This window comes from Podarcis gaigeae, assembly GCF_964106915.1.
Source record: "Podarcis gaigeae genome assembly, chromosome: 13".
NCBI lineage: Eukaryota > Metazoa > Chordata > Lepidosauria > Squamata > Lacertidae > Podarcis > Podarcis gaigeae.
In genome coordinates this window covers 23,714,873-23,741,962 of record NC_139689.1, presented here as the reverse complement: position 1 = coordinate 23,741,962, position 27,090 = coordinate 23,714,873, and the positions used below count along the sequence as shown (strand labels likewise).

Genomic DNA, 27,090 nt, shown 5'->3' with positions numbered 1-27,090 from the left:
TGAAAGGGGGGGAGGGAAGTGCTATCTGTTTTTAATTCTCATATAACTTAGTCCTTTCCTGATTTTAGTTGCTCCCTGTTATTCAAGTCAGCCCTGAACAAAAGAATATAGCATTTAGGGGAAAAGATGCAAAGCAGTAACCCAGCACTGGAGGATAAGATAGAGAAGATCTCCACAGCCACCATGTATTTTCCTTTGGTGCTCAGGTAGGCAGGAACAAAGGACAACCAAACACTGCAGAACACCATCATGCTGAAAGTGATAAATTTGGCTTCATTGAAAGTGTCTGGCAACCTCCTAGCAAGGTATGCCACCGTGAAGCTGACAAGGGCCAGGAAGCACATATAGCCCAGGACACTATAAAACATGATAGTTGAGCCTTCGTTACACTCTGCTATAATTTCCCCATTGACGGAGGACATGTCTGTATCTGCGTATGGGGGAGAAATACTCAGCCAAAGGGTACAAATTCCTGCTTGAATAAAGGAGCCTGAAAACATGATAGAGTTTGTCAGCTTTTTCCCCATCCATTTTCTCATTCTGGATCCTGGTCTAGTAGCCATAAATGCCACGACCACAGTGATGGTTTTAGCTAACAAGCTGGAAAGAGCAAGAGAAAATATGATGCCAAAAGTTGTTTGTCGGAGTAAGCAAATTAGCTGTCCAGGTTTTCCAATAAAAAGCAAGCAGCAGAGGAAACACAGTAGGAGGGATACGAGAAGAATGTAGGTGACACTTCGGTTGTTGGCTTTGACGATGGGTGTGTTCTGGTGCTTCACAAATATTATTATCACCAAAGCTGTGATCAGAGCAAGAGCAAGAGCAGACAAAGCTAAAGTCATTCCTAAAGGTTCCTCGTATGAAAGGTAGGTTATGACTTTGGGAATGCATTGGTTCTGGTGGAAGTTTGAATATTGATCTTCTGGACATTCGGTGCAGGCATCCATATCTAGAATAAAATTTTAAAAAATTGGATACTTTTATAGTCATTGTAGGAGCTTCATTAAATCCTCATTTTCAAGTTCATTAGCCAAGGGTTTTCATTCAACTGCAACCTCCTCACATGCGAAGACTATCCATCCTTGCTTCTAAGCAAAGAACATTTCCATCAGATGTGAGATATCTGCAAAAAAGGTGTTTTGAGGTATATGGCACATTATTCCACAGATCCTAGTCCAGAACTGGGGAGAAGCTATGCCAGCCCTGGAAGAACTAGCAGAAAGCATAAAACTAATTTAAAAAGTCACAGCCACCTTCCACCATAATGAGCATGATGTTATAACACTGGTCTTAAAGATCTACGTTGGCTCCCAGTACATTTCTGAGCACAATTCAGGCCCTGTATATAGGAATATGTATATATTCAGGCCCTGTTCATCCCAGACAATAATGTCCACCTCCAAGGGCCTTCTGGTTAGTCACGGAGCTTCATGCTCCGGCACCAGGGAGCGGAGAGCAGGTGGGGGCGGAGCTGGTGCACATCCTGGGACGGGGTATGCTGCCTGCAGGGGCGTGGCACCCAGCACGGGTGGGTGGCAACTGCGATGGCATTTACTGGGTCCGCGCTGCCAGGGGCTGTGCATTCCACCCGCACTCCTCTTCCTCTGCCAGTGCTTCTGGAGGTTCCCTCACTGCTAGTAATGAAGTTATAAGGAACCAGACAGAGGGCTTTATTGGTGGTGGCATCTGCCCAGTGGAATGTCATCTCATCAGATGTCAAACAGTTAAAGTTCAAAGACATCTGTTGGAAGCCACCCAGAGTGGCTGGGGCAAATGAGTCAGATGGGCAGGGTATAAGTAATAAAAAAATAATAAAAATCATTCTATTGATTCACATGTTTTACTTATTTGAAGAAATAAATTGAGATTAATAGGTTCTCAGATCATTTAATTTCAGTTTCTCAATATACATATCTTTTTTGTTTTTGTTTTTGCTTTATATCTATTTTTCTATGGTGGGGTTAATAAAAATGGAATAAGTAAAGTGTACTGAATTTTTTGTAATATATATAATTGGAAAATTATAATGAAGATGAATTTTTGAAAATTCAGCTTCCCCTTTATGTGATGTGTCTCACAATAAATTTCTGTAGTGAGATATAGAATAAGCGATGTTACTTCCAATACCAATAGTTAGCAAAAGATATATAATAAAACCCATTTGGTGTCCTTCTAAGGCCCTGGCCATAATTGCTGATATCAGGACATGAAAGTCTAAATAGTAGCTTGTTTTACTACATGTCTTAAATTTGGACTGGGCTACTTCTGAAAAGGAATTGTTTACATTGTTGGTGGAAAGTGTACTGCATATGGAATATTTTCAGCATTCAAACAAGATAATGCACATTTTAAGGATGATTGTTTCCCCCCCTTTAAATCCATATGGTGGGTTTCAATGTAGCACTCTGTGGACCAAACACATGGTGAATGAGGTCCACGCACGCACTGGCACTTTCCCCCCTGTCCTCCCCCTATTCTCCATGAACTCCATAATTATTCCCTGGAGCCTTGTGGGAAACCCAGAATGGGTTTAGATTCTGAAGGGGGGGAGCAGGGAGGTTCAATTGCATGTGCAGGCATTGTTCTGCACGCACAACAACTTAGCTGAATACCAAATATAGTCACATCAGTCTTGCTGGATAATTGTGGAATTCATTCTGCACTTACTAATATTCAATTTATTACTCACCCTTTACCAACAGATCCCAACAGATGCAACATTTTAAAACTGTACATTAAAAACAGTTATGACACTGTTAAAATAATTAGTAGTACAGGAATGTACTGAAAACACCTACCTTAAGTTTCAAAGGCACATTGACCTCTGTGACAACCATATCTCCTACCTGTCTGGTTAGAAATCTTCCCTTCTGGACAAGGAACACATTCATAACAGCAAAAAGGCTCCCCTTCCTTCTTTTTCCTACTGTAACCAGGATGGCACTTGTCATTACACAGAGAAGTGGGAAGAATCTATAAATAAATGTCCAATTTTATCATTTTCATTACAATTCACATTTCATTGAATATCACCACACATTGAATATTAGACCTATCTTTCGCCCTTCCATGGTTCTATTTCTTTATCAATTAAGACTACATATTCTAATTCCCCTTTTATTCAATTCCCCCCACTATAATTTTAAGAATTTAAACTGCTACATTTAGATTAATCCTGCTAACACTTTATCTTGCTTTGCATAATTCTAGAGGTATTCTGTAAACATTTTCCACTTTTTCTTAAACACGCCATCTTCCTGATTTCTTATTCTGTTGGTTAAATTTGCCAATACTGAATATTCCAATAACTGTATCTGTCACTCCTCCTTTGTTGGGTTCATTCTCTCTTTCTATTTCTGAGCATATACCTCAGACTGCTGTAATTGCTTAAAGAAAGTTCTTCTGATGCCCAAAGATGACATTGAAGGGTTTGTGAAAGTGATCAGATGATTAGCACTCCTGAAACTGATTCTGAAAGAGACATAGACTTGAATTCCCTAGTAGGAAAGTACAATGCTGTAATATTGGTGGTTCTGATCCCATTGGGGCCTGGGGAGATTTGTTGCGGAATGATATCCCCATATATTTTCCTGCTCGTATTTTATAAAATTACTAGCTGAAGACTGAGAGTAAGCAGCATACTCCAGGACCATCTTAGTTTTAATGTTCCATTTTTTGAATCCCCCTTCCCAAGTAGTTCTGCTGCCAACCATTTACTCTGTTGCTGGCAGTTGAAAACACTCTTCTTTCAGAAGGCCAGCTGCTATTCATTTATTCTTTGCCTTTTTATTTTCTGTGTACAATTAAATTATTAGTTATTGTTTTATTTCTGTATTATGAATGTTGCATTTGATTGATTTGCTGATGTTTTAACTGTAACCATCCCTGGCATCATGTGAGGAAGGATGGGAAATCAATGGAAATACTATACACTTGAAATTAGGGCTATGGACCAATTTCTTATGCTTACTGTGAATATATGTACAGTTTAGCCTTACATTGCAAGCATTTCCTGAGTCTACAGTGACCCTCTTTAAATGAAACCAATTCAGGGTGCATGTTGGAAGTTGGAAGTTTTGAAAACTTTTCTGAATGCAAAACGGGGTGCACTAATTGGAGTGTATGTAACAATATAGAAAAAAGTCTTCAGGCACATTTGAACAATCCATTTCCACTTTTTGGGAACAAAAAGATTTACAAGTCTTTCTAGCTCACCTGGTTAAATGTTCGATGCCACACAATGCGTTCATCCTGAATGGTTAATTCCTTGCCTGGAGTTGCTTGAAGATCCAGCCTTCCAATTTTGACTCTACCAAAAGATTGATTTGGAAACATTACCCAGTTGGTCACATCAAATCCTGCCATTATCTCTCCATGTTCGTTAAGCTGTATTGTCTCTCCAGCACTGTTGTTGAATGTGAGATTTCTTAGAAAGGGATGGAGCTACATTCAAAAAATATAGAAAGGGGTAAAATGTTTGAATCCTCAGAGTGGTGAATACAACCATAATTTTCAGAGAGGTGTGCACTAGTTGTGTGTGTGTAGCCAGTCCAGACATTTTATGAAATAAAAAACCCTCAATTTAGTTTCACCATTAAAAAATCATTCTAAAGTTAATATGTAAAATACTACATAATATTGGTAGTTTTGTTTAAAAACAGTGACCACACCCACTGCAGGTTATCAGCATAGCATAAGAAATTTGGCCTTTGAGGAACAGCCTGTCACACCTGAGTTATAGTTATTTTTGAGGTAGGCAGCTTGGCCTCTGGCAGCTAACTCATTAGAGGTCATCACTTCTGCATACTTGGAGGTGTCTCAGCCTCCACTTGATTCAGTAGAAGGGTCAAAGACCTGTTTATCCCTCTTAGGATCCATCACACAAAACAACAATAGGTACAAAAGTATCCAAATGTATCAATGAAGATGGTGTGGCAGCAAGACATATTTCCACCAAGCCAAAGGAGCAGTGCAGGCAAAAACTCAACATGAGGAGGATGCGTTCTAATATAAGATGAAAAGGAAAAAAATTCCTCCTGTTTCTTTCTTTTAAAAAGTGTTCCTGGTATATTAGCCAGCAGTGAAGATGTGATCAGCAGCCCTGAAGAATGCAGAATTGTAGAGTCAACCTATACATAGGGTGTATCAGAGACATCAGTAGGGGAAGACAACCTGACCAAAATTTCCTCATTTAGGAGATATGACATAAAAGTGGATGATTTATTAGTGAAAGTGCTATGTATAACACAGCAAAGAGGGAAGCCAGCCATTCTCACCAAGCTATTTGATAGGAAACAAAAAGCCTTGAATGTAAGTTATGTTTATGTACATGAGATTTGAAGTTTTTTTTACACAGCTGTGGAATAATATGGTATTCTAGGCCACCCATGAGCAGAAAATACTGTGCTGTGGGTAAAATTACCTGCCATGGCTGCAGATTCTGCAAATCCACTCTAACCACCTGTGATTTGGGTTTGAATCTAGATTGATACATAGCATGTAGAGCATGTGCCACTGCGTGAGGAACATTGTACACAGCATAGCTGCTGCCAGTCATGCTCATTTCAAAGATTTGTAATGGAAGACTCTCCAATTTCTCCTCCTCAGTGCAACGTTTCTTAGGCTCTTCACCCACATTATTATTTTTCAATGAGCACTTGAAGGTCTTTTCCCAGAAATCCTTGATCAAATCATGTTGTTTTTCCTCAAAAGGATTTAGACTCTGAAGAAATGTCCTGAATCCCAGGGGTTCATTTGAGTGTATAGATACAGATAAGGAACCCTGTAAATGGTGCATATTCCACCTCCTTTCATTGGTGGTTTTGAAATCCCAATGACTTGTCACAAGCCATACTTTACCTATAGGATGTTGTGCCATATGAAGATACCCGATCAAAATGTCCATCAAAATGGAACTGCCATAGACCACAAAAACATTGGCTTTGCTTGTCATGACAATTGAAATTTTATTAAATTCACTAAGGAGCAAATCCGTCATTCCTTCAGCATAAGCCAATGGCCATATCCTATGTATAAAATCAACACAGATGTAATTCAGGGTAAGCTGGGGAACTAATGCTTCCAATAAAATTTCTCCTGTAATGTATTTCATAGTAAAAAGACCAATCCATGTCCATTTGAAATGCAAAAGTAACTTGACCAATCCATTGTACTCATGGACATCATTAGGGACCATCTGGTACAGGGAATGGTACTGTCTTCTTTCAGTCACCCTTGAGTCTAGACAATTATAGGTGAACTAAAAGCAAACACATGATACGAAAAGCACAGAAAATGTGTGGATTAATGGTATGCATTCCTAATATGGATTACTTTTGTCCACAGCAACTACTTTGGGTTAAATGAATATTTCATTTATCAGGGAAAAATAATGATAGCATCTTCAGATGAAGGGCAGTATACAAATTTAATTCCTACTACTGCCACTACTACTACTACTACTACTACTACTACTACTACTACTACCAACAACAGCAGCAGCAGCAGCAGCAACAGCAGATGCATAGCAGGATATATTTCTATGACTTTCTCATTGGAAGCAATGGGTTAGATGCATTCTTAAACTAGTTTCACTTAGTTCATATCAATGGATATTTCAAGCCAAGGCAATCTTGATGCATTTAATTTGAAATAATCTAAATAAACATAATTTAGGGTGTAACCCACTGGTTCCTGGAAAGGTGTCTCAGTAGTCATAGGGGTTGTCTAATATTCTTCTCCAAAGAAGTGCAGGAGCTCAAGCTGCAGAGAGGGAGAAATGCCCTTCCAAGCCCCCTCTCCGCTTATCACTAAGTCTAAAACTCTTACAGACCAACAAACCTTGAGGCAGACTGCAGCAGAACTGAACAGGCCTACTGCTCCGTGTCTCGAACTCAAAAAGACTGTTGTTAATTGACATAACTGTACCAACTTACACAACTGCCTCATACACAAGCTATATGACCTCACAAGATTCTTTCTTAGAATGTTGCAGTCCTTGTGAGTATTAACCCTTTACTTAGCATTTTGGATGCTCATATCTCACACAATCTCAGTACTATCCTCAAAAACACCCACCTGAGGAATCTTGTACATGTTTATAATAGTGGCCATATTGAAGGAGAGCTCAGTGAACTTTGTCCCAAGAATGGCCATCAATTTGTTCTGGCGATCACATTTATAATTTGGAGCTGAAATATGCCGTGGAGAAAGTAGGTCCAGTGAGAGCTTAGAAGTAACTACAACCCTGTGCATGCTATCATAGATTCGGAAGCCCAACGTGATGTTAGGCAAAATATGGTGATTTTTGTTTATCTCCTCTACAGCAAATACCATGGCAAGAACCTCCTGGTAGTTTTTGGGTACCACACTGCAATACAAATTGGGGCGGGGAGGAGACAGAATATTATTTCTCATATTTTTTAACACCTCCATGAAATATAACAGGCTGTACTACTTATTTAGTAGCAACAATCTTCTACATCTGTTAGGAAATATCTGCTGTGCGCAGAATTTTTTCTGCATTACAAATTGCAGTGTAAGGTGTCCCTTACTGCAAATCCATTGCAACATGGCCTTTGTAAGGATATTTGGATAGATTTATAGTCTTTTGAACAATGCTTGTGTCCATGTGTCTTATTTCATCATAAAGCAGAGGACGGGGCCTTAACTCACAACACTTTAAACTTGTGCTATATTACTTTATTTGCTCTATTTACACAAATGAATCTGGAGCAAAAACAGATATATATATATATATTTAAATTCTTTTTATTCATTTTCTGTAATCAAACAACAACATAAAGGGAAAATAAAGACAAAAAATAGCCCACACATACCAAAGAAAAAAGCAAACATCACCCAAAGCAAAACACCTACACCAACAAAAAAAACAGACATTAAATAACAACAAATAATGATTGACTTCCCTCCCTCTCGGTTTTGGATTATGTGAAAATTAGAACCATTCTGCAGTTTTTCCTTTTATAACGTCTACACATCACAAGAGTTATATTAAACCTACTGTAATTTTTATATCTCTAGAATTTGTTTCCATATATGTTATGAATTTAGACCAATTGTCAATAAACTTTATGCCTTTTTTCTGTCTGATGTTCTGCGTCATTTTTGCCAAATCCATATGGTCGGGATATTTGGGGATTTCCAATTTTGTGCTAACAAAATCCTGGCAGCTACAATTGCATATTGAAACATTATATGATCTTCTTTCTTGATCTCCTCTCCAATCATTCCCAGAAGGAAAGCTTCGGGCTTTTTGACAAAGGTGTATTTAAGTATTTTCTTTAGTTCATTGTAGATGGAATCCCAATTTTTTTTTAACTTCTTCACATTTCCACCACATATGGTAGAAGCTCCCCTCTTTGGATATACACTTCCAACACCTTTTGTCGCCAGTCTTATACATTTTGTGCAATTTCACAGGAGTGATATACCAACGTTGGTGGAGCAAAAACAGATTTAAAGAAGCCCTGCACCAAGGCAGCCCTTCTGCTCTCTAAAAACAGGTGTCCAGAAAGAAATTGCATAAGCATATCAGTAGAATTAAGTGATAAAATATGCACCAAGTTTGCATCTAGTAAAAAATAAACAAACCCACCTATGCTGAAAGTGCAACTAATAAAAGTTCAGAAGTACCATGATTTGCATCTCACATTTCAGATTATAAGAGAGGAAAAGACCTCTTGTTGCTTCATTATCTGTTCTTAATTTATGTGAGATAAAAAATATTAATTCTACAGAGAGGAAAAAGAGGGTGACTTACATGAGTTCCTTCTGGGGTGCTGAAGAGGACAGTTCAGATGAAATTGTAGGGAAGTGCATCATGTAAAACCGAGAAGCAATAAACCCAATGACAAGATTTCCTGGCTGAGAAAACTCCTGTGAAGTGAAGTAGGTGTTACTTACTTTGCATTGGTCAAAACGCATCTTCAGACTGGAAAGAGTTGAATGGCTCTTGCTCACAATATGAGGGGAAAAACCAAGCAGCAGTATCAATAACATCAGCATTTTGGGGACAAGAAATTACTTTGAGACACACATCACTGTTTTCTTCAATGCCACTGTTATTCAGATGAGTTTGTTTCAACTTAATTTGACAAGATGTGACCCCATTCCTACATTGATCAGTTGATGTAAGAAGGTGACTGCATCCATCTCCTCCACTCCTGTTTCATGTTTTTTAATTGATTTTAATTTATTTCTCCCCTATTTAATGCACCTCACTTCTTAACTGCAAGATTGTACTTTTTTTTCTGCCTGCACACAGAAGTTGTATTTTCTTTATTAGGGGGATCTATAAGTGAGGCACTGCTGGGAGAAACAGAAGATACAGTGAGGTGCAGATTGTTCAAGCTACTCAAAATATGTTTAGTCTGGAAGAAACCACAGCACACCCAAAGACTGCAAACTTATCCTAAAACTGTTAGAGCTCAGAATGACAGGGCCTTTCCTGCCCTTTATGCTATGTGACAGATCTGAGCATTGGAGAAGACTCTTATAAGTACTTTTATTGTTGTGGTTTATTATCTCAAGGCCTTGAACATACATTTCCTGGAGTTTGTTTAGCAGGGTAATTATGTGCCCATAATTATAGGGGTGATAATCATCTCCCCATCTGCAGACACTGCTGTTTCTGCTACATACAGAAAAACAACTTAAAAAACAGTGGGAGTTGAATAGTCTGGTAAACGTGTATGGCATACCCAGCAAGTGTCTCAGAAAAATTGGGGCATCCCAATTTTTATCATGAGAGACCAGTGGCATTTTTGGTCACCAAGGTCATGCATGATTTTGCACCACAATTTTCCCTCTTGAACCCCCCCCACTTTTTAAAGGGTTGGGGTTGTGCAATCTTGCACGGTGCCCGCAAACACACATTTTTGGGCACCATTCCTTGGGGAAATTTTGTTGCAAAATCGTGTGAGATCATGACAACCAAAACCACTGACATTCATTCATGAGGGGGAAAATGGGAATATGGTGTTCAATAAGATTTTTCCTGGATTTTGCTATCACTGTGTTGGTGGGTATGGTATTATATTTTCCCAAAATCAAAGTAGAATCATTCACTTGTTCCGGGTTGGCGCCATCGCCGAATGGCGGAATTCCTCCGAGCTCCGGAGGGAGCCTGCTCGGCAGGGGCTGGGTTCTACCGCGTCGGCGTTGCGGGGACCCTCAAAAACCATGGGCGCTGAAACCCATGGGCATGGTGACTCGGCCGGCACCGTTTGCGCCCCCCGACCCGCGAAGGAGCCTTTTTAAAGGCTGCGGAGCGGGTGCCGGGGTGTGTGTGGTGCTATGAGTCCTCCGCTTCCCCTGCCGAGCGAAGCCGTATGCCATTTGGCGGAGAGCGCTGACTTCTTCTATTGAAAATTCAGATTAAAGAACAACCCGTGAGCAATTGGAAACTGGACTTAGAAAAGGGGGGGGGGGAATTTAAATTCGGAGCGAGTGGGGGAGGTGCAAAAAGGAAGTCCATCTCCCCCCTGTCGTAGAGGATTTAAAGCAAAGGATTTAACAACTAAGATCGAGTGCTACCTTGGTTTGATAAAGTTACTAATTTCACGATGGAAAATTATAAGACTGGGCTGGAGGAGAAAAGTAGAACGTGAGCTAAAATGCAACCCCTCCCCCCCCCCAGGAACCGGGAGCGATTTGTGAGAGCGCCGGGAGAGGAGAAATAGAGGCTTTGACAGCTGTCAAAGGAGCTGTCAAAGCTGAAGAATAAAAAGAGAACTTTGTTATGAGGACTTTGCTGGTTACATTTGTTACAAATTAGATATAAATTGTTTAAAACAAGGAATAACAAGTTATTTTGACTGTTGGGTACAATCTGGAAGGAAACTGAGTTACTATAATCCCTCTAGAGGGGCTGTGGGACACTACAAGTATTGCTGGCATGGAATTTGAATTGGACTTTTTATCTCCTGGGAAACTGCAGAAATGGAACACTATTTTGTCTACAGAGGTCTCTACACTAAAGGAGACAATAGATTTATCTATTGAAGAATGGAAGGGACTTGACGTGAAGTTTTGTTCCTGAATAACAAAGCCTCTGTAGGGGATTTAGAAGCTTTTGGAATTGGAACATTTTTGCAGTGGAGCAGGAAAAGAAACCAGAGGAAAGTGAGGAGAGAGAATAATAAGAACAACATGAACAACAAGAATTGGATAAAGCTGGAAGTGGGAACATTTGGGACATCCAGATTTGAAAGGCTTAAAGAAACAAAATTGGAGTTTTTACTCTTAAATATAGAGATCTGGATGGAAAAAATGGACCTTTTTGAGACAAGAGTTTTTCCAAGATTGGACGCTCGAAATTAAAGTTGTTCAAAAAGATGGCAAAGACTATTAAAAAGACGGCAAAGTGGACTTGTGAAGGATTTCGGCCTAGATGTGGGATCTCCAGGATGACAACAGGCATTGATGGACATTGGGGAACGCAACCGGGAAAGGGGGGAGGGAAATTTGGAATCCAAAGGGTGTTAAACTATACTTTATTCTTTTTTCTATTTTCTTTTATTTTAATCTGTTCTGCATATTAAAAAGGGGAACTCGTGGAAGGGAGCGGGGTCGATTTTAGGGGAGGGAAAAATATTTTTAACATTGGGCTAATCATAATAAGTTTAAAATTTGGGGTAAGAACTTGTTGAATCTATTTGAAGGAATTGGAATACAAGAGGGGGTGGGGTGGGGAAGTCCTGAAAAGATGTCAATGAATATAAGGTTACAAAATGGATGTTTTATTTCTTTTCTTTTTTCTGTCATATCTGAAAATGTTCAATAAATATTATTTTTTTAAAAAAAGAATCATTCACTTGTACTTAGTTCAGTGTGGTTTCTATTCTCTTGGAAAGAGAGAAAAGCGATTTCTGACCTTCAGAGGAGGTGGAGTAGCGGATTTCACGGCCCCACTACGCGCACTGCAGCTGGAACCCAGCCACCTCACAATTGAGGGGATTCCCAGCAGTGTCACTTCGTGGGCAGCCAATCGGCTGGCTCTGGGGGTGTGGCCTGCCTGATTTGAACCAGGACGCAGCCAGGGATCTCCCTCTTTGCTGCCTCTCCTCCAACCCCAACCCCTCCACCCATTCAATTCACCCTCTATTTAAAACCATTTCTTATGAGGCAATAATCAATATTTATATGTAAGGACATATTTTTAAGCCAATTATGTGCCCCCCATTGCCTGTGCCCCATGGTGGGGGGCCACCTTGCCACCCCCTAGCTACGGCCCTGCAGATAGGCAGGTAGTTTTCTTCCTCCTCCTCTTCTCTTCCTGCCCTTTCCCTTCCCTTCCTACTGCTGGAATTCCTGGGAAATCACCACAAACCAGCAGCCAATTGCTTACATACAGGCACTGGTCCATGAACCACCATTTTCAGTAGCGTTTTTCCAATAAAGAGAAAATAACAAATTATGGCTCAAATTATGGAAAAAGGGTTTGAGATTTATTGTATGTAATTCATTGAAAGAAAACGTGATGAAGATGATGTATAGATGGTACATCACACCAGTTAAGTTAGCAAAAATGTATAAAGTTATAAATAAATGTTGGAAATGTAAAGAAAAAGAAGGATTAATTTATCATATGTGGTGGGAATGTAAAAAGGTGAAATGCTTCTGGGAGATGATATATAATGAGTTTTTTAAAAGGTTGAAATATACTTTTATTAAAAAGCCAGAAGCATTTCTTCTAGGTATTGTTGGAAATGATATAAAAAGGAAAGACTGTAAGTTGTTTTTATGTGCAGTAACAGCAGCAAGAATATTATTGGCCCAAAAATGAAAGCAAGAAGAACTACCAACATTAGAAGAATGGAGGATGAAATTGATGGACTACGCAGAATTAGATAAGCTAACAGGAAGGATCCGAGACTGGTGGGACCAGAGGTTTATTGAAGACTGGACTAAGTATACCGAGTATCTGAAAAGTATTTGCGATGATCAAATTACGTTTCTAGGACTACAAGAAGTTCTGTGAGGAGTAATTTAAGAAATATTGTTAAAATGGAAAGGAAGAAATGATTTGTTAGAAAATGTAAATGCAATATTAGGTTAAGAATTGCAGGAGAAATAATTAAGACGGAAGGCTATCAGAGATGCTGAAGGAAGTCCAAATAAGGATATATGTATAATAACTTGTGTGGTATGTCTGTTTTAAAAATATTTATGCTAAAATTAATTTAAAAAATTACAAAAAAGAGAGAGAAAATAACAATATGTTATTACCTTCAGTCTCTATTTTATAGTTATTCATGGAAATTTCAGTCAATAATTCTCTTTGGCTGATGAGGATGAAGAGAATAAATATGCAACTTTACCTTGTGGATCTTGACTTGAAAATAATTTCAAAGAAAAGGTCCATTAAGATCGTTGAGATTAATTTTCAGGTCAAGAAAGCTTTAGAAAGCTTTAGAAAGGATGTTTCTCGGTATTTTTAACCTCTGTGAAGTACTGTATGTGTTGGTCATTATACTATTCATTCTACCATTCAGATTGGATACTTGAAAGAGGGAGAGGGGAGGAAGTTCCATCTGTTTTTAATTCTCATATAACTTAGACTTTTCTTGATTTTAGTTGCTCCCTGTTATTCAAGTCAGCCCTGAACAAAAGAATATAGCATTTAGGGGGAAAGATGCAAAGCAGTAACCCAGCACTGGAGGATAAGATAGAGAAGATCTCCACAGCCACCATGTATTTCCCTTTGGTGCTCAGGTAGGCAGGAACAAAGGACAACCAAACACTGAAGAACACTATCATGCTGAAAGTGATGAATTTGGCTTCATTGAAAGTGTCTGGCAACCTCCTAGCAAGGTATGCCACCGTGAAGCTGACAATGGCCAGGAAGCACATATAACCCAGGATAATATAAAACATCACAGTTGAGCCTTCATTACACTCTGCTATGATTTCCCCATTGACGGAGTACATGTCTGTATCTGCGTATGGGGGAGAAATACTCAGCCAAAGGGTACAAATTCCTGCTTGAATAAAGGAGCCTGAAAACATGATAGAGTTTGTCAGCTTTTCCCCCATCCATTTTCTCATTCTGGATCCTGGTCTAGTAGCCATAAATGCCAGGACCACAGTGATGGTTTTAGCTAACAAGCTAGAAAGAGCAAGAGAAAATATGATGCCAAAAGTTGTTTGTCGGAGTAAGCAAATTAGCTGTCCAGGTTTTCCAATAAAAAGCAAGCAGCAGAGGAAACACAGTAGGCGGGATACGAGAAGAATGTAGGTGACACTTCGGTTGTTGGCTTTGACGATGGGTGTGTTCTGGTGCTTCACAAATATTATTATCACCAAAGCTGTGATCAGAGCAAGAGCAAGAGCAGACAAAGCTAAAGTCATTCCTAAAGGTTCCTCGTATGAAAGGTAGGTTATGACTTTGGGAATGCATTGGTTCTGGTGGAAGTTTGAATATTGATCTTCTGGACATTCAGTGCAGGCATCCATATCTAGAATAAAATTTTTAAAAATTTGATACTTTTATAGTTCTTGTTGGAGCTGCATTAAATCTCTCCTCATTTCCAAGTTCATTAGCCAAGGGTTGTCATTCAACTGCAAACTCCTTACATGTGAAGACTATCCATCTTTGCTTTTAAGCAAAGAACAATTCCATCAGATATGAGATATCAGCAAAGAAGGTGTTTTGAGGTATATGGCACATTATTCCACAGATCCGAGTCCAGAACTGGGGGGAGGCTAAATTAGCATAAAACTAAATTAAAAAGTCACAGCCACCTTCCACCCTGATGAGCATGATGTTATAACACTGGTCTTAAATATCTACGTTGGCTCCCAGTACATTTCTGAGCACAATTCAGGCCCTGTATATAGGAATATGTATATATTCAGGCCCTGTCATCCCAGACAATAATGTCCAGCTCCGAGGGCCTTCTGGTTAGTCACGAAGCTTCATGTTTCGGCACCAGGGGGTGGAGAGCAGGTGGTGGTGGGGCTGGTGCGCATCCTGGGGCGGGTATGCTGCCTGCATGGGCGTGGCACCCAGCACGGGTGGGTGGCAACTGCGATGGCACTTACTGGGATTGCGCTGCCGGGGGCTGTGTGTTCCACCCGCACTCCTCTTCCTCTGCCAGTGCTTCTGATGGTTCCCTCACTGCTAGTAATGAAGTTATAGGGAACCAGGCAGAGGGCTTTCTTGGTGTTGGCACCTGCTCTGTGGAATGTCATCTCATCATATGTCAAACAGTTAAACAACTACGCAAATTTTCAAAGACATCTGTTGGAAGCCGCCCAGAGTGGCTGGGGCAAACCAGTCAGATGAACAGGGTATAAGTAATAAAAAAATAAAAAAATAAAAATTCTATTGATTCACATGCTTTACTTATTTGAAGAAATACATTGAGATTAATAGGTTCTCAGATCATGTAATTTCAGTTTCTCAGTATACATATCTTTTTTGTTTTTGTTTTTGCTTTATATCTATTTTTCTAGGGTAGCTTTAATAAAAATGGAATAAGTAATGCGTACTGAATTTTTTTGTTATATTTGTCTTTGGAAAATAATAATGAAGATGAATTTTTGAAAATTCAGTTTCCACTTGATGTGGTGTGTCTCACAATAAAGTTCTGCAGTGAAATATAGAATCAGGGATGTTACTTCCAATACCAATAGTTAGCAAAAGATATATAATAAAACCCATTTGGTGTCCTTCTAAGGCTCTGGCCAGAATTGCTGTTATCAGAACATCAAAGTCTAAATAGTAGCTTGTTTTATTACATGTCTTAAATTTGGACTGGGCTACTTCTGAAAATAATAAAGGAGAAAAGTGGCAAGCACCTAAGAGAAGCAGAAAACATCAAGAAGAGGTGGCAAGAATACACAGAGGAATTATACCAGAAAGATACGGATGGCTCGTACACCCCAGGTAATGTGGACCTTGAGCCAGACATACTGGAGAGTGAAGTCAAATGGGCCTTAGAAAGCACTGCAAATAACAAGGCCAGTGGAAGTGATGGTATTCCAGCTGAACTATTTAAAATTTTAAAAGATGAGCTGTTAAGGTGCTACAATCAATATGCCAGCAAGTTTGGAAAACTCAGCAGTGGCCAGAGGATTGGAGAAGATCAGTCTACATCCCAATCCCAAAGAAGCGTAGTGCCAAAGAATGCTCCAACTGCTGCACACTTGCACTCATTTCACACATTAGCAAGGTTATGCTTAAAATTCTACAAGGAAGGCCCAAGCAGTAGGTGGACTGAGAACTCCCAGAAGTGCAAGCTGGATTTAGAAGAGGCAGAGGAACCAGAGACCAAATTGCAAACATGTGCTGGATTATGGAGAAAGCTAGAGAGTTCCAGAAAGACATCTACTTCTGCTTCATTGACTATGCAAAAGCCTTTGACTGCATCGACAACAGCAAACTATGGCAAGTTCTTAAAAAAATGGGAGTGCCTGATCACCTCATCTGTCTCCTGAGAAACCTCTATGTGGGACAAAAAGCTACAGTTAGAACTTGATTCTGATTTATACATTTTCGCTAATTTACTCGTCATAAAATACCACCTATATATAATCTTCATGAAGTTTTCTTTCAACGTATCACAATCTGTAAATTTTAAATCCTTCCTCCACAATTTTTCCAACACACTTAATTCTATACTGTGTCCTATATCTCTTTTCCTTTTTTTTCTTTTCTGCTTCATTGACTATGCAAACGCCTTTGACTGTGTTGACCACAGCAAACTATGGCAAGTTCTTAAAGAAATGGGAGTGCCTGATCACCTCATCTGTCTCCTGAGAAACCTCTATGTGGGACAAAAAGCTACAGTTAGAACTGGATATGGAAAAAACTGATTGGTTCAAAATTGGGAAAGGAGTACGACAAGGCTGTATATTGTCTCCCTGCTTATTTAACCTATATGCAGAATTCATCATGCGAAAGGCTGGGCTGGATGAATCCCTAGCCGGAATTAAGATTGCCAGAAGAAATATCAACAACCTCAGATATGCAGATGACACAACCTTGATGGCAGAAAGTGAGGAGGAATTAAAGAACCTTTTATTGAGGGTGAAAGAGGATAGGGCAAAACATTGTCTGAAACTCAACATCAAAAAAACTAAGATCATGGCCACTGGTCCCATCACCTCCTGGCAAATAGAATTGGAAGAAATGGAGGCAGTGAGAGATTTTACTTCCTTGGACTCCATGATCAGTGCAGATTGTGACAGCAGCCACAAAATCAAAAGATGCCTGCTTCTTGGGAGAAAAGCAATGACAAACCTAGACAGCATCTTAAAACGTAGAGACATCACCTTGCCAACAAAGATCCGTATGGTTAAAGCTATGGTTTTCCCAGTAGTGATGTATGGAAGTGAAAGCTGGACCATAAAGAAGGCTGATCGCTGAAGAATTGATGCTTTTGAATTATGGTGCTGGAGGAGACTTTTGAGAGTCCCATGGACTGCAAGAAGATCCAACCTATCCATTCTTAAGGAAATCAGCCCTGAGTGCTCACTGGAAGGACAGATCGTAAAGCTGAGGCTCCAATACTTTGGCCACCTCATGAGAAGAGAAGACTCCCTGGAAAAGACCCTGATGTTGGGAAAGATGGAGGGTACAAGGAGAAGGGGACAACAGAGGATGAGAGGGTTGGAAGAGTGTTCTCGAAGCTACCAGCATGAATTTGACCAAAATGCAGGAGGCAGTTGAAGACAGAAGTGCCTGGTGTGCTCTGGGTCCATGGGTCCACGAAGAGTTGGACATGACTAAACGACTAAACAACAACAACTTCTGAAAATGAATTGTTTACATTGTTGGTGGAAAGTGTACTATTGATTCACATGTTTTACTTATTTGAAGAAATAAATTGAGATTAATAGGTTCTCAGATCATGCTATTTCAGTTTCTCAATATACATATCTTTTTTTGTTTTTTCTTTATATCTATTTTTCTATGGTGGGGTTAAAAAAAATGGAATAAGTAATGCGTATTGAATTTCTTTGTTATATATATCATTGGAAAATTATAATGAAGATGAATTTTTGAAAATTCAGTTTCCCCTTGATGTGTCTCACAATAAAGTTCTGCAGTGAAATATAGAATAAGAGATATTGCTTCAAATACCAATAGTTAGCAAAAGATATATAATAAAACCCATTTGGTGTCCTTCTAAGGCCCTGGCCAGAATTGCTGATATCAGAACATGGAAGTCTAAATAGTAGCTTGCTTTACTACATGTCTTAAATTTGGACTGGGCTACTTCTGAAAAGGAATTGTTTACATTGTTGGTGGAAAGTGTACTGCATATGGAATATTTTCAGCATTCAAACAAGATAATGCACATTTTAAGCATGATTATTTCCCCCTTTAAAGCCATATGGTGGGTTTCAATGTAGCACTCTGTGGACCAAGCACATGGTGAATGAAGTCCACGCACGCACTGGCACTTTCCCCCCTGTCCTGCCCCTATTCTCCATGAACTCCATAATTATTCCCTGGAGCCTTGTGGGAAACCCAGAATGGGTTAAGGAGCAGCAGGGGGGAAACAGCAGGGAGGTTCCATTGCATGTGCAGGCATTGTTCTGCACGCACAACAACTTAGCTGAATACCAAATATAGTCACATCAGTCTTGCTGGATAATTGTGGAATTCATTCTGCACTTATTAATATTCAATATATTACTCACCTTTTACCAACAGATCCCAAAAGATGCAACATTTTAAAACTGTACATTAAAAACAGTTATGATACTGTTAAAATAATTAGTAGTACAGGAATGTCCTGAAAACACATACCTTAAGTGTCAAAGGCGCATTGACCTCTGTGACAACCATATCTCCTACCTGTCTGGTTAGAAATCTTCCCTTCTGGACAAGGAACACATTAATAACAGCAAAAAGGCTCCCCTTCCTTCTTTTTCCTACTGTAACCAGGATGGCACTTGTCATTACACAGAGAAGTGGGAAGAATCTATAAATAAATGTCCAATTTTATCATTTTCATTACAATTCGCATTTCATTGAATATCACCACACATTGAATAACAGACTTATCTTTCCCCCTTCCATGGTGCCATTTATTTATCAATTAAGACTACATCTTCTAATTCCCCTTTTATTCAATCCCCCCCACTATAATTTTAATAATTTAAACCGCTACATTTAGATTAATCCTGCTAACACTTTATATTGCTTTGCATAATTCTTGATGTATACTGCAAACATTTTGCATTGTTTCTTAAACTTGCTGATTTCTTATTCTGTTGGTTAATATGCCAATTCTGCATATTCCAATCATTTTATCTGCCACTCCTCCTTTGTTGGGTTCATTCTCTCTTTCTATTTCTGAGCATATACCTCAGACTGCTGTGATTGCTTAAATAAATTCTGCAGTTCTGCGGGGACTTCTGCTCCTAATACACCTTGTAAGAAGGTTACTGGTCTTTTTATAACATTTTTTGATTTCATTATATATCACCTCCCAGAATTCCCACAGAATTCTACATGTTCACCACATATGATAAAAAGTACCCTCCCTTTCTTGACACTTGCAACAGGTACTTGATTCTGATTTATACATTTTCGCTAATTTACTCGTCATAAAATACCACCTATATATAATCTTCATGAAGTTTTCTTTCAACGTATCACAATCTGTAAATTTTAAATCCTTCCTCCACAATTTTTCCAACACACTTAATTCTATACTGTGTCCTATATCTCTTTTCCTTTTTTTTTCTTTTCTGCTTCATTGACTATGCAAAAGCCTTTGACTGTGTTGACCACAGCAAACTATGGCAAGTTCTTAAAGAAATGGGAGTGCCTGATCACCTCATCTGACTCCTGAGAAATCTCTATGTGGGACAAGAAGCTACAGTTAGAACTGGATATGGAACAACTGATTGGTTCAAAATTGGGAAAGGAGTACGACAAGGCTGTATTTTGTCTCCCTGTTTATTTAACTTATATGCAGAATTCATCATGCAAAAGGCTGGGCTGGATAATCCCAAACCGGAATTAAGATTCCTGGAAGAAATATCAACAACCTCAGCAGCCACGAAATTAAGAGATGCCTGCTTCTTGGGGGGAAAGCAATGACAAACCTAGACAGCATCTTAAAAAGTAGAGACATCACCTTGCCAACAAAGGTCCGTATTGTAAAAGCTATGGTTTTCCCAGTAGTGATGTATGGAAGTGAGAGCTGGACCATAAAGAAGGCTGATCGCCGAAGAATTGATGCTTTTGAATTATGGTGCTGGAGGAGACTTTTGAGAGTCCCATGGACTGCAAGAAGATCCAACCTATCCATTCTTAAGGAAATCAGCCCTGAGTGCTCACTGGAAGAACAGATTGTGAAGCTGAGGCTCCAATACTTTGGCCACCTCATGAGAAGAAAAGACTCCCTGGAAAAGACCCTGATGCTGGGAAAGATGGAGGGTACAAGGAGAAGGGGAAGACAGAGGGCGAGATGGTTGGATAGTGTCTTCGAAGCTACAGACATGAGTCTGACCAAACTGCGGGAGGCAGTGGAAGACAGGAGTACCTGGCGTGCTCTGGTCCATGGGGTCACAAAGACTCGGACACGACTAAACGACTAAACAACAGCAGCAGCAGCAGCAGCAGCAGCAGCAGCAGCAGCAGCAACAATATCTCTTTTCCAGTGTATCATGGCTGACCCATGTCAGTCTGGTTTCATGCCTGGTTATGAGGAGAAGGACAGGGGACATGTCAATGGCTTTTGATGCCATTGACCATGGTATCCTTCTGAGTTGACGTAGTGGACTCTACTTCTCTGTAACATCTGAAACAAGGGGGCTGTAGATCTGGTGTCTATGTGAGGAATCCCTTGAGGCTGGTCAAGATGCTGAAGCTGATGCAAATTGCTTGACTGCTTCCTGGGACACAGTATTGGCAACCAGTCACACCACTGCTGAGAGAATGGCACTGGCTACCAATTTGCTGCTGGGCCATGATTAAGGTGCTGGTCTACTTCTGATGCCCAGAGATGACATTGAAGGGTTTGTGAAAGTGATCAAATGCTACCACTGAGTGGATTTCTAACTGGCTGACTGACCGAACCCAAAGGGTGCTCATCAATGGTTCCTCTTCATCCTGGAGAAGAGTGACTAGTGGGGTGCCACAGGGTTCTGTCTTGGGCCCGGTCTTATTCAACATCTTTATCAATGACTTGGATGATGGACTCAAGGGCTTCCTGGTCAAATTTGCAGATGACACCAAACTGGGAGGGGTGGCTAACACCCCAGAGGACAGGATCACACTTCAAAAGGACCTTGACAGATTAGAGAACTGGGCCAAAACAAACAAGATGAATTTTAACAGGGAGAAATGTAAAGTATTGCACTTGGGCAAAAAAAATGAGAGGCACAAATAGAAGATGGGTGACACCTGGCTTGAGAGCAGTACATGTAAAAAGGATCTAGGAGTCTTGGTTGACCACAAACTTGACATGAACCAACAGTGTAACACGGCAGCTAAAAAAGCCAATGCAATTCTGGGCTGCATCAATAGGAGTATAGCATCTAGATCAAGGGAAGTAATAGTGCCACTGTATTCTGCTCTGGTCAGACCTCACCTGGAGTACTGTGTCCAGTTCTGGGCACCACAGTTCAAGAAGGACACTGACAAACTGGAACGTGTCCAGAGGAGGGCAACCAAAATGGTCAAAGGCCTGGAAACGATGCCTTATGAGGAACGGCTAAGGGAGCTGGGCATGTTTAGCCTGGAGAAGAGGAGGTTAAGGGGTGATATGATAGCCATGTTCAAATATATAAAAGGATGTCACATAGAGGAGGGAGAAAGGTTGTTTTCTGCTGCTCCAGAGAAGCGGACACGGAGCAATGGATCCAAACTACAAGAAAGAAGATTCCACCTAAAGAACTTCCTGACAGTAAGAGCTGTTTGACAGTAGAATTTGATGCCAAGGAGTGTGGTGGAGTTTCCTTCTTTGGAGGTCTTTAAGAAGAGGCTTGACAACCATATGTCAGGAGTGCTCTGATGGTGTTTCCTGCTTGGCAGGGGGTTGGACTCGATGGCCATTGTGGTCTCTTCCAACTCTATGATTCTATGATTCTATGATTCTATGATTAGCACTCCTGAAACTGATTCTGAAAGAGACATAGACTTGAATTCCCTAGTAGGAAAATAAAATGCTGTAATATTGGTGGTTCTGATCCCATTGGGGCCTGGGGAGATTTGTTGGGGAATGATATCCCCATATATTTTCCTGCTCGTATTTTATAAAATTACTAGCTGAAGACTGAGAGTAAGCAGCATACTCCAGGACCATCTTAGTTTTGAATCCCCCTTCCCAAGTAGTTCTGCTGCCAACCATTTACTCTGTTGCTGGCAGTTGAAAGCACTAATCTTTCAGAAGGCCAGCCGCTATTCATTTATTCTTTGCCTTTTTGTTTTCTGTGTACAATTAAATTATTAGTTATTGTTTTATTTCTGTATTATGAATGTTGCATTTGATTGATTTGCTGATGTTTTAACTGTAACCATCCCTGGGATTATGGGAGAAAGGATGGAAAATCAATGGAAATACTATACACCTGAAATTAGGGCTATGAACCAATTTCTTATGCTTACTGTGAATATATGTACAGTTTAGCCTTACATTGCAAGCATTTCCTGAGTCTACAGTGACCCTCTTTAAATGAAACCAATTCAGGGTACATGTTGGAAGTTGGAAGTTTTGAAAACTTTTCTGAATGCAAAACAGGGTGCACTAATTGGAGTGTATGTAACAATATGGAAAAAAGTCTTCAGGCACATTTGAACAATCCATTTCCACTTTTTTGGAACAAAAGGATTTACAAGTCTTCCTAGCTCACCTGATTAAATGTTCTATGCCACACAATGCGTTCATCCTGAATGGTTAATTCCTTGCCTGGAGGAGCTTGAAGATCCAGCCTTCCAATTTTGACTCTACCAAAAGATTGATTTGGAAACATTACCCAGTTGGTCACATCAAATCCTGCCTTTAACTCTCCATGTTGATTAAGCCGTATTGTCTCTCCAGCACTGTTGTTGAATGTGAGATTTCTTAGAAAGGGATGGAGCTACATTCAAAAATATAGAAAGGGGTAAAATGTTTGAATCCTCAGAGTGATGAATACAACCATAATTTTCAGAGAGGTGTGCACTAGTTGTGTGTGTGTAGCCAGTCCAGACATTTTATGAAATAAAAAACCCTTAATTTACTTTCACCCTTAAAAAATCATTCTAAAGTTAATTTGTAAAATACTACAGAATATTGGCAGTTTTGTTTAAAAACAGTGAAGTTTTGAAAGGTTCAGTTCATCATCTTGATTTAAAATTGCATCTAGTTGTAACCAAACATAGACAAAAACTAGGTTCTCAATCTTAGGAATTATCATGCAAAGTTTGCTTACTATCCTAGCCAATGAACTCATGTAAGGAAGTTGTGCCATCACTCTCTACCAGAAACTGCCAGATTAAAACTATGGGTCTTCAGAGCCACACCCAGAGCATAACTGCAGGTCATCAGCATAGCATAAGAAATTTGGTCTGTCACACCTGAGTAATAGTTATTTTTCAGGTAGGCAGCCTGGTCTCTGGCAGCTAACTCATTAGGAGTCATCACTTCTGCATACTTGGAGGTGGCTCATCCTCCACCTGATTCAGGAAAAGGGTCAAAAACCTGTTTATCCCTCTTAGGATGCATCACACAAAACTGGACAACAATAGGTTCAGAAGTATCCAAATGTATGGTGTGGCAGCAAGATACATTTCCACCAAGCCAAAGGAGCTTGGGAAGAGACAAATGAATCATTTTCAGGCGCAGGCAAAAACTCAACATGATGAGAATGCTTTCTAATAAAAGATGAAAAAGTAAAAAAAATCTCCTGTTTCTTTCTTTAGAAAAGTGTTCCTGGTATGTTAGCCAGCAGTGAAGATGTGATGAGCAGCCCTGAAGAATGCAAAATTGTAGACTCAACCTATACATGGGTCTATCAGGGAGGCCAGTAGGGAAATATAACCAGACCAAAATTTGCTCATTTAGGAGGTATGACATAAAAGTGGATGATTTATTAGTGAAAGTGCTATGTATAACACAGCAAACAGGGAAGCCAGCCATTCTCACCAAGCTATTTGATAGGAAAGAAAAAGCCTTGAATGTAAGTTATGTTTTTGTACAGGAGATATATATTTTTTACACAGCTGTGGAATAATATGGTATTCTAGGCGACCCAAGAGCAGAAAATTCTGTGCTGTGGGTTAAATTACCTCCCATGGCTGCAGATTCTGCAAATCCACTCTAGCCACCTGTGATTTTTGTTTGAATCTAATTTGATACATAGCATGTAGAGCATGTGCCACTGCGTGAGGAACATTGTACACAGCATAGCTGCTGCCAGTCATGCTCATTTCAAAGATTTGTAATGGAAGACTCTCCAATTTCTCCTCCTCAGTGCAACGTTTCTTAGGCTCTTCACCCACATTATTATTTTTCAATGAGCACTTGAAGGTCTTTTCCCAGAAATCCTTGATCAAATCATGTTGTTTTTCCTCAAAAGGATTTAGACTCTGAAGAAATGTCCTAAATCCCAGGGGTTCATTTGAGTGTATAGATACAGATAAGGCACCCTGTAAATGGTGCATATTCCACCTCCTTTATTGGTGGTTTTGAAATCCCAATGACTTGTCACAAGCCATACTTTACCGATAGAATGTTGTGCCATATGAAGATACCCGATCAAAATGTCCATCAAAATGGAACTACCATAGACCACAAAAACATTGGCTTCGCTTGACATGACCATTGAAATTTTATTAAATTCACTAAGGAGCAAATCCGTCATGCCTTCAGCATAAGCCAATAGCAATATCCTACGTATAAAATCAACACAGATGTAATTCAGGGTAAGCTGTGGAACTAATGCTTGCAAAAAAATTTCTCCATTAATGTATTCCATAGTAAAGAGACCAATCCATGTCCATTTGAAATGCAAAAGTAGCTTGACCAACCCATTGTACTCATGGACATCATTAGGGACCATCTGGTACAGGGAATGGTACTGTCTTCTATCAGTCACCCTTGAGTCAAGACAGGCATAGGTGAACTAAAAGCAAACACATATATCATATGAATAGCACAGAAAATGTGTGGATTAAGGGTATGCATTGTTAATATGGATTGCTTTTGTCCACAGCCACTACTTTGGTTTAAATGAATGTTTCATTATGATCAATGGATATGTCAAGCCAAGGCAATCTTGATGCATTTAATTTGAAATAATCTAAATAAGCATAATTTAGGGTGTAACCCACTGGTTCCTGGAAAGGTGTCTCAGTAGTCATAGGGTTTGTCTAATATTCTTCTCCAAAGAAATGCAGGAGCTCAAGCTGCAGAGAGGGAGAAATGCCCTTCCAAGCCCCCTCTCCGCTTATCACTAAGTCTAAAACCCTTACAGACCAACAAACTTTGAGGCAGACTGCAGCAAAACTGAAGAGGCCTACTGCTCCGTGTCTCGAACTCAAAAAGACTGTTGTTAATTGACATAACTGTAACAACTTAGACAATTCCCTCATGCACAAGGTATATGACCTCACAAGATTCTTTCTTAGAATGTTGCAGTCCTTGTGAGTATTAACCCTTTACTTAGCATTTTGGATGCTCATATCTCACACAATCTCAGTGCTATCCTCAAAAACACCCACCTGAGGAATCTTGTACATGTTTATAATAGTGGCCATATTGAAGGAGAGCTCAGTGAACCTTGTGCCAAGAATGGCCATTAATTTGTTCTGGCGATCACATTTATAATTTGGAGCTGAAATATGCCGTGGAGAAAGTAGGTCCAGTGAGAGCTTAGAAGTGACTACAACCCTGTGCATGCTATCATAGATTCGGAAGCCCAACGTGATGTTAGGCAAAATATGGTGATTTTTGTTTATCTCCTCTACAGCAAATACCATGGCAAGAACCTCCTGGTAGTTTTTGGGTACCACACTGCAATACAAATTGGGGGGGGGGGGAGAGACAGTTATACTATTTCTCATATTTTTTATCACCTCCATGAAATAAAGCAGGTTGATCTACTTATTTAGTAGCAACAATCTTCTCCATCCGTTAGGAAAAATCTGCTGTGCACAAAATATTTCCTGCAATACAATTTGCAGTGTAAGGTGTCCTTTACTGCAAATCCATTGCAACATTGCCTTTGCACAGTTTTTTGCATAAATTTATAGTCTTTTGAACAATTCAGAAAAAAGTATTTTCATGTGCTCTAGAGCTGTGAAATATTTCTAGCCTAAAACTCATGGACATCCAATGGAATGTTTCTAGGGTAGGGCTACAATGTGCATTATTTACAAATGAATCAGAAAAAGCCTCTCCTCTTCCCCAAAGTGAGGAGTTGTGAGTGGGTCTCGCTTCCCACAGTTTGCAGGGGGCATGGATGGTGCACTGTGTCAGAGAGTCCCTGGCCTGTGTCATGCCCACAGCCAGCCAATATGGCTGACGGGGGGTTCGTGGTTTGCTACTCTTAAATGAGCGTGGGACTGTGGCTCAGCCTGTTTCTTTCCTGCATGCATGGATCTCCCTCCCTCCCTCCCTCCCTCCCTCTATTCTCGTGCATTCAATATCTGACCTTTCTATGGACCTCGGTTGGTTGCCTGTTGAAGGGGCCTGGTAGGAATTTTTTCCTCTTGGCAGACTGGCACCAGCCACTTGATTTTTCACCTACCTCATAGCGAATCATCACAACTTTGTAAGGTTTGGCAGTTAGGCATTGGAAAATGTGTTGTGTGTTGGAGGGGAGGTTGTGGCCATCACCTACCACTCCCTTTGAAGGGTATTCCATTAAAGGAATCCAGTGGTCGTGGTTCCTGTCTGAAGCCCAGGTGGTGACTAGGGCCATGGGACAACTCTCCGGTGACTCTAGGGGAAAGCTTCCAGTTGATTTGTATCAACAAGCTCCCCCTGCAGGTTGCTAACCCTTCTGTGACTTCCTGCATGGCGGGCAGGTGTCAGTTTTAGTCTGTTTGGATTCAATGCCTAAGCCAATACCAATCACATTCTGTAACCAATAAGGTTGTGGCCTCTTTAGCCAATT

The 27,090-nt window shown here is 40.0% G+C and overlaps 1 protein-coding gene across 2 annotated transcripts; it reads right to left on the bottom strand.

Annotated features, from left to right (window-relative positions):
• Positions 1-24,611, bottom strand: LOC310829562 (vomeronasal type-2 receptor 26-like). 2 transcript variants are annotated; one of them, XM_083708190.1, is made up of 8 exons: positions 24,260-24,611; positions 22,843-22,936; positions 18,785-18,959; positions 8,783-8,898; positions 7,078-7,369; positions 4,216-4,443; positions 2,847-2,973; positions 1-949 (listed from the first exon to the last, which is right to left on the bottom strand). In XM_083708190.1, exons 2-8 carry the CDS (start codon positions 22,875-22,877, stop codon positions 48-50), a joined length of 1,875 nt encoding a protein of 624 aa, XP_083564316.1. In that variant the 5' UTR covers positions 22,878-22,936; positions 24,260-24,611; the 3' UTR covers positions 1-47. The 2 variants fall into 2 exon arrangements, with proteins under 2 accessions (XP_083564316.1, XP_083564317.1); XM_083708191.1 differs by lacking the exons at positions 7,078-7,369; positions 8,783-8,898; positions 18,785-18,959; positions 22,843-22,936; positions 24,260-24,611 and adding an exon at positions 5,423-5,848.
• Between the last annotated feature and the right edge of the window lie 2,479 nt (positions 24,612-27,090).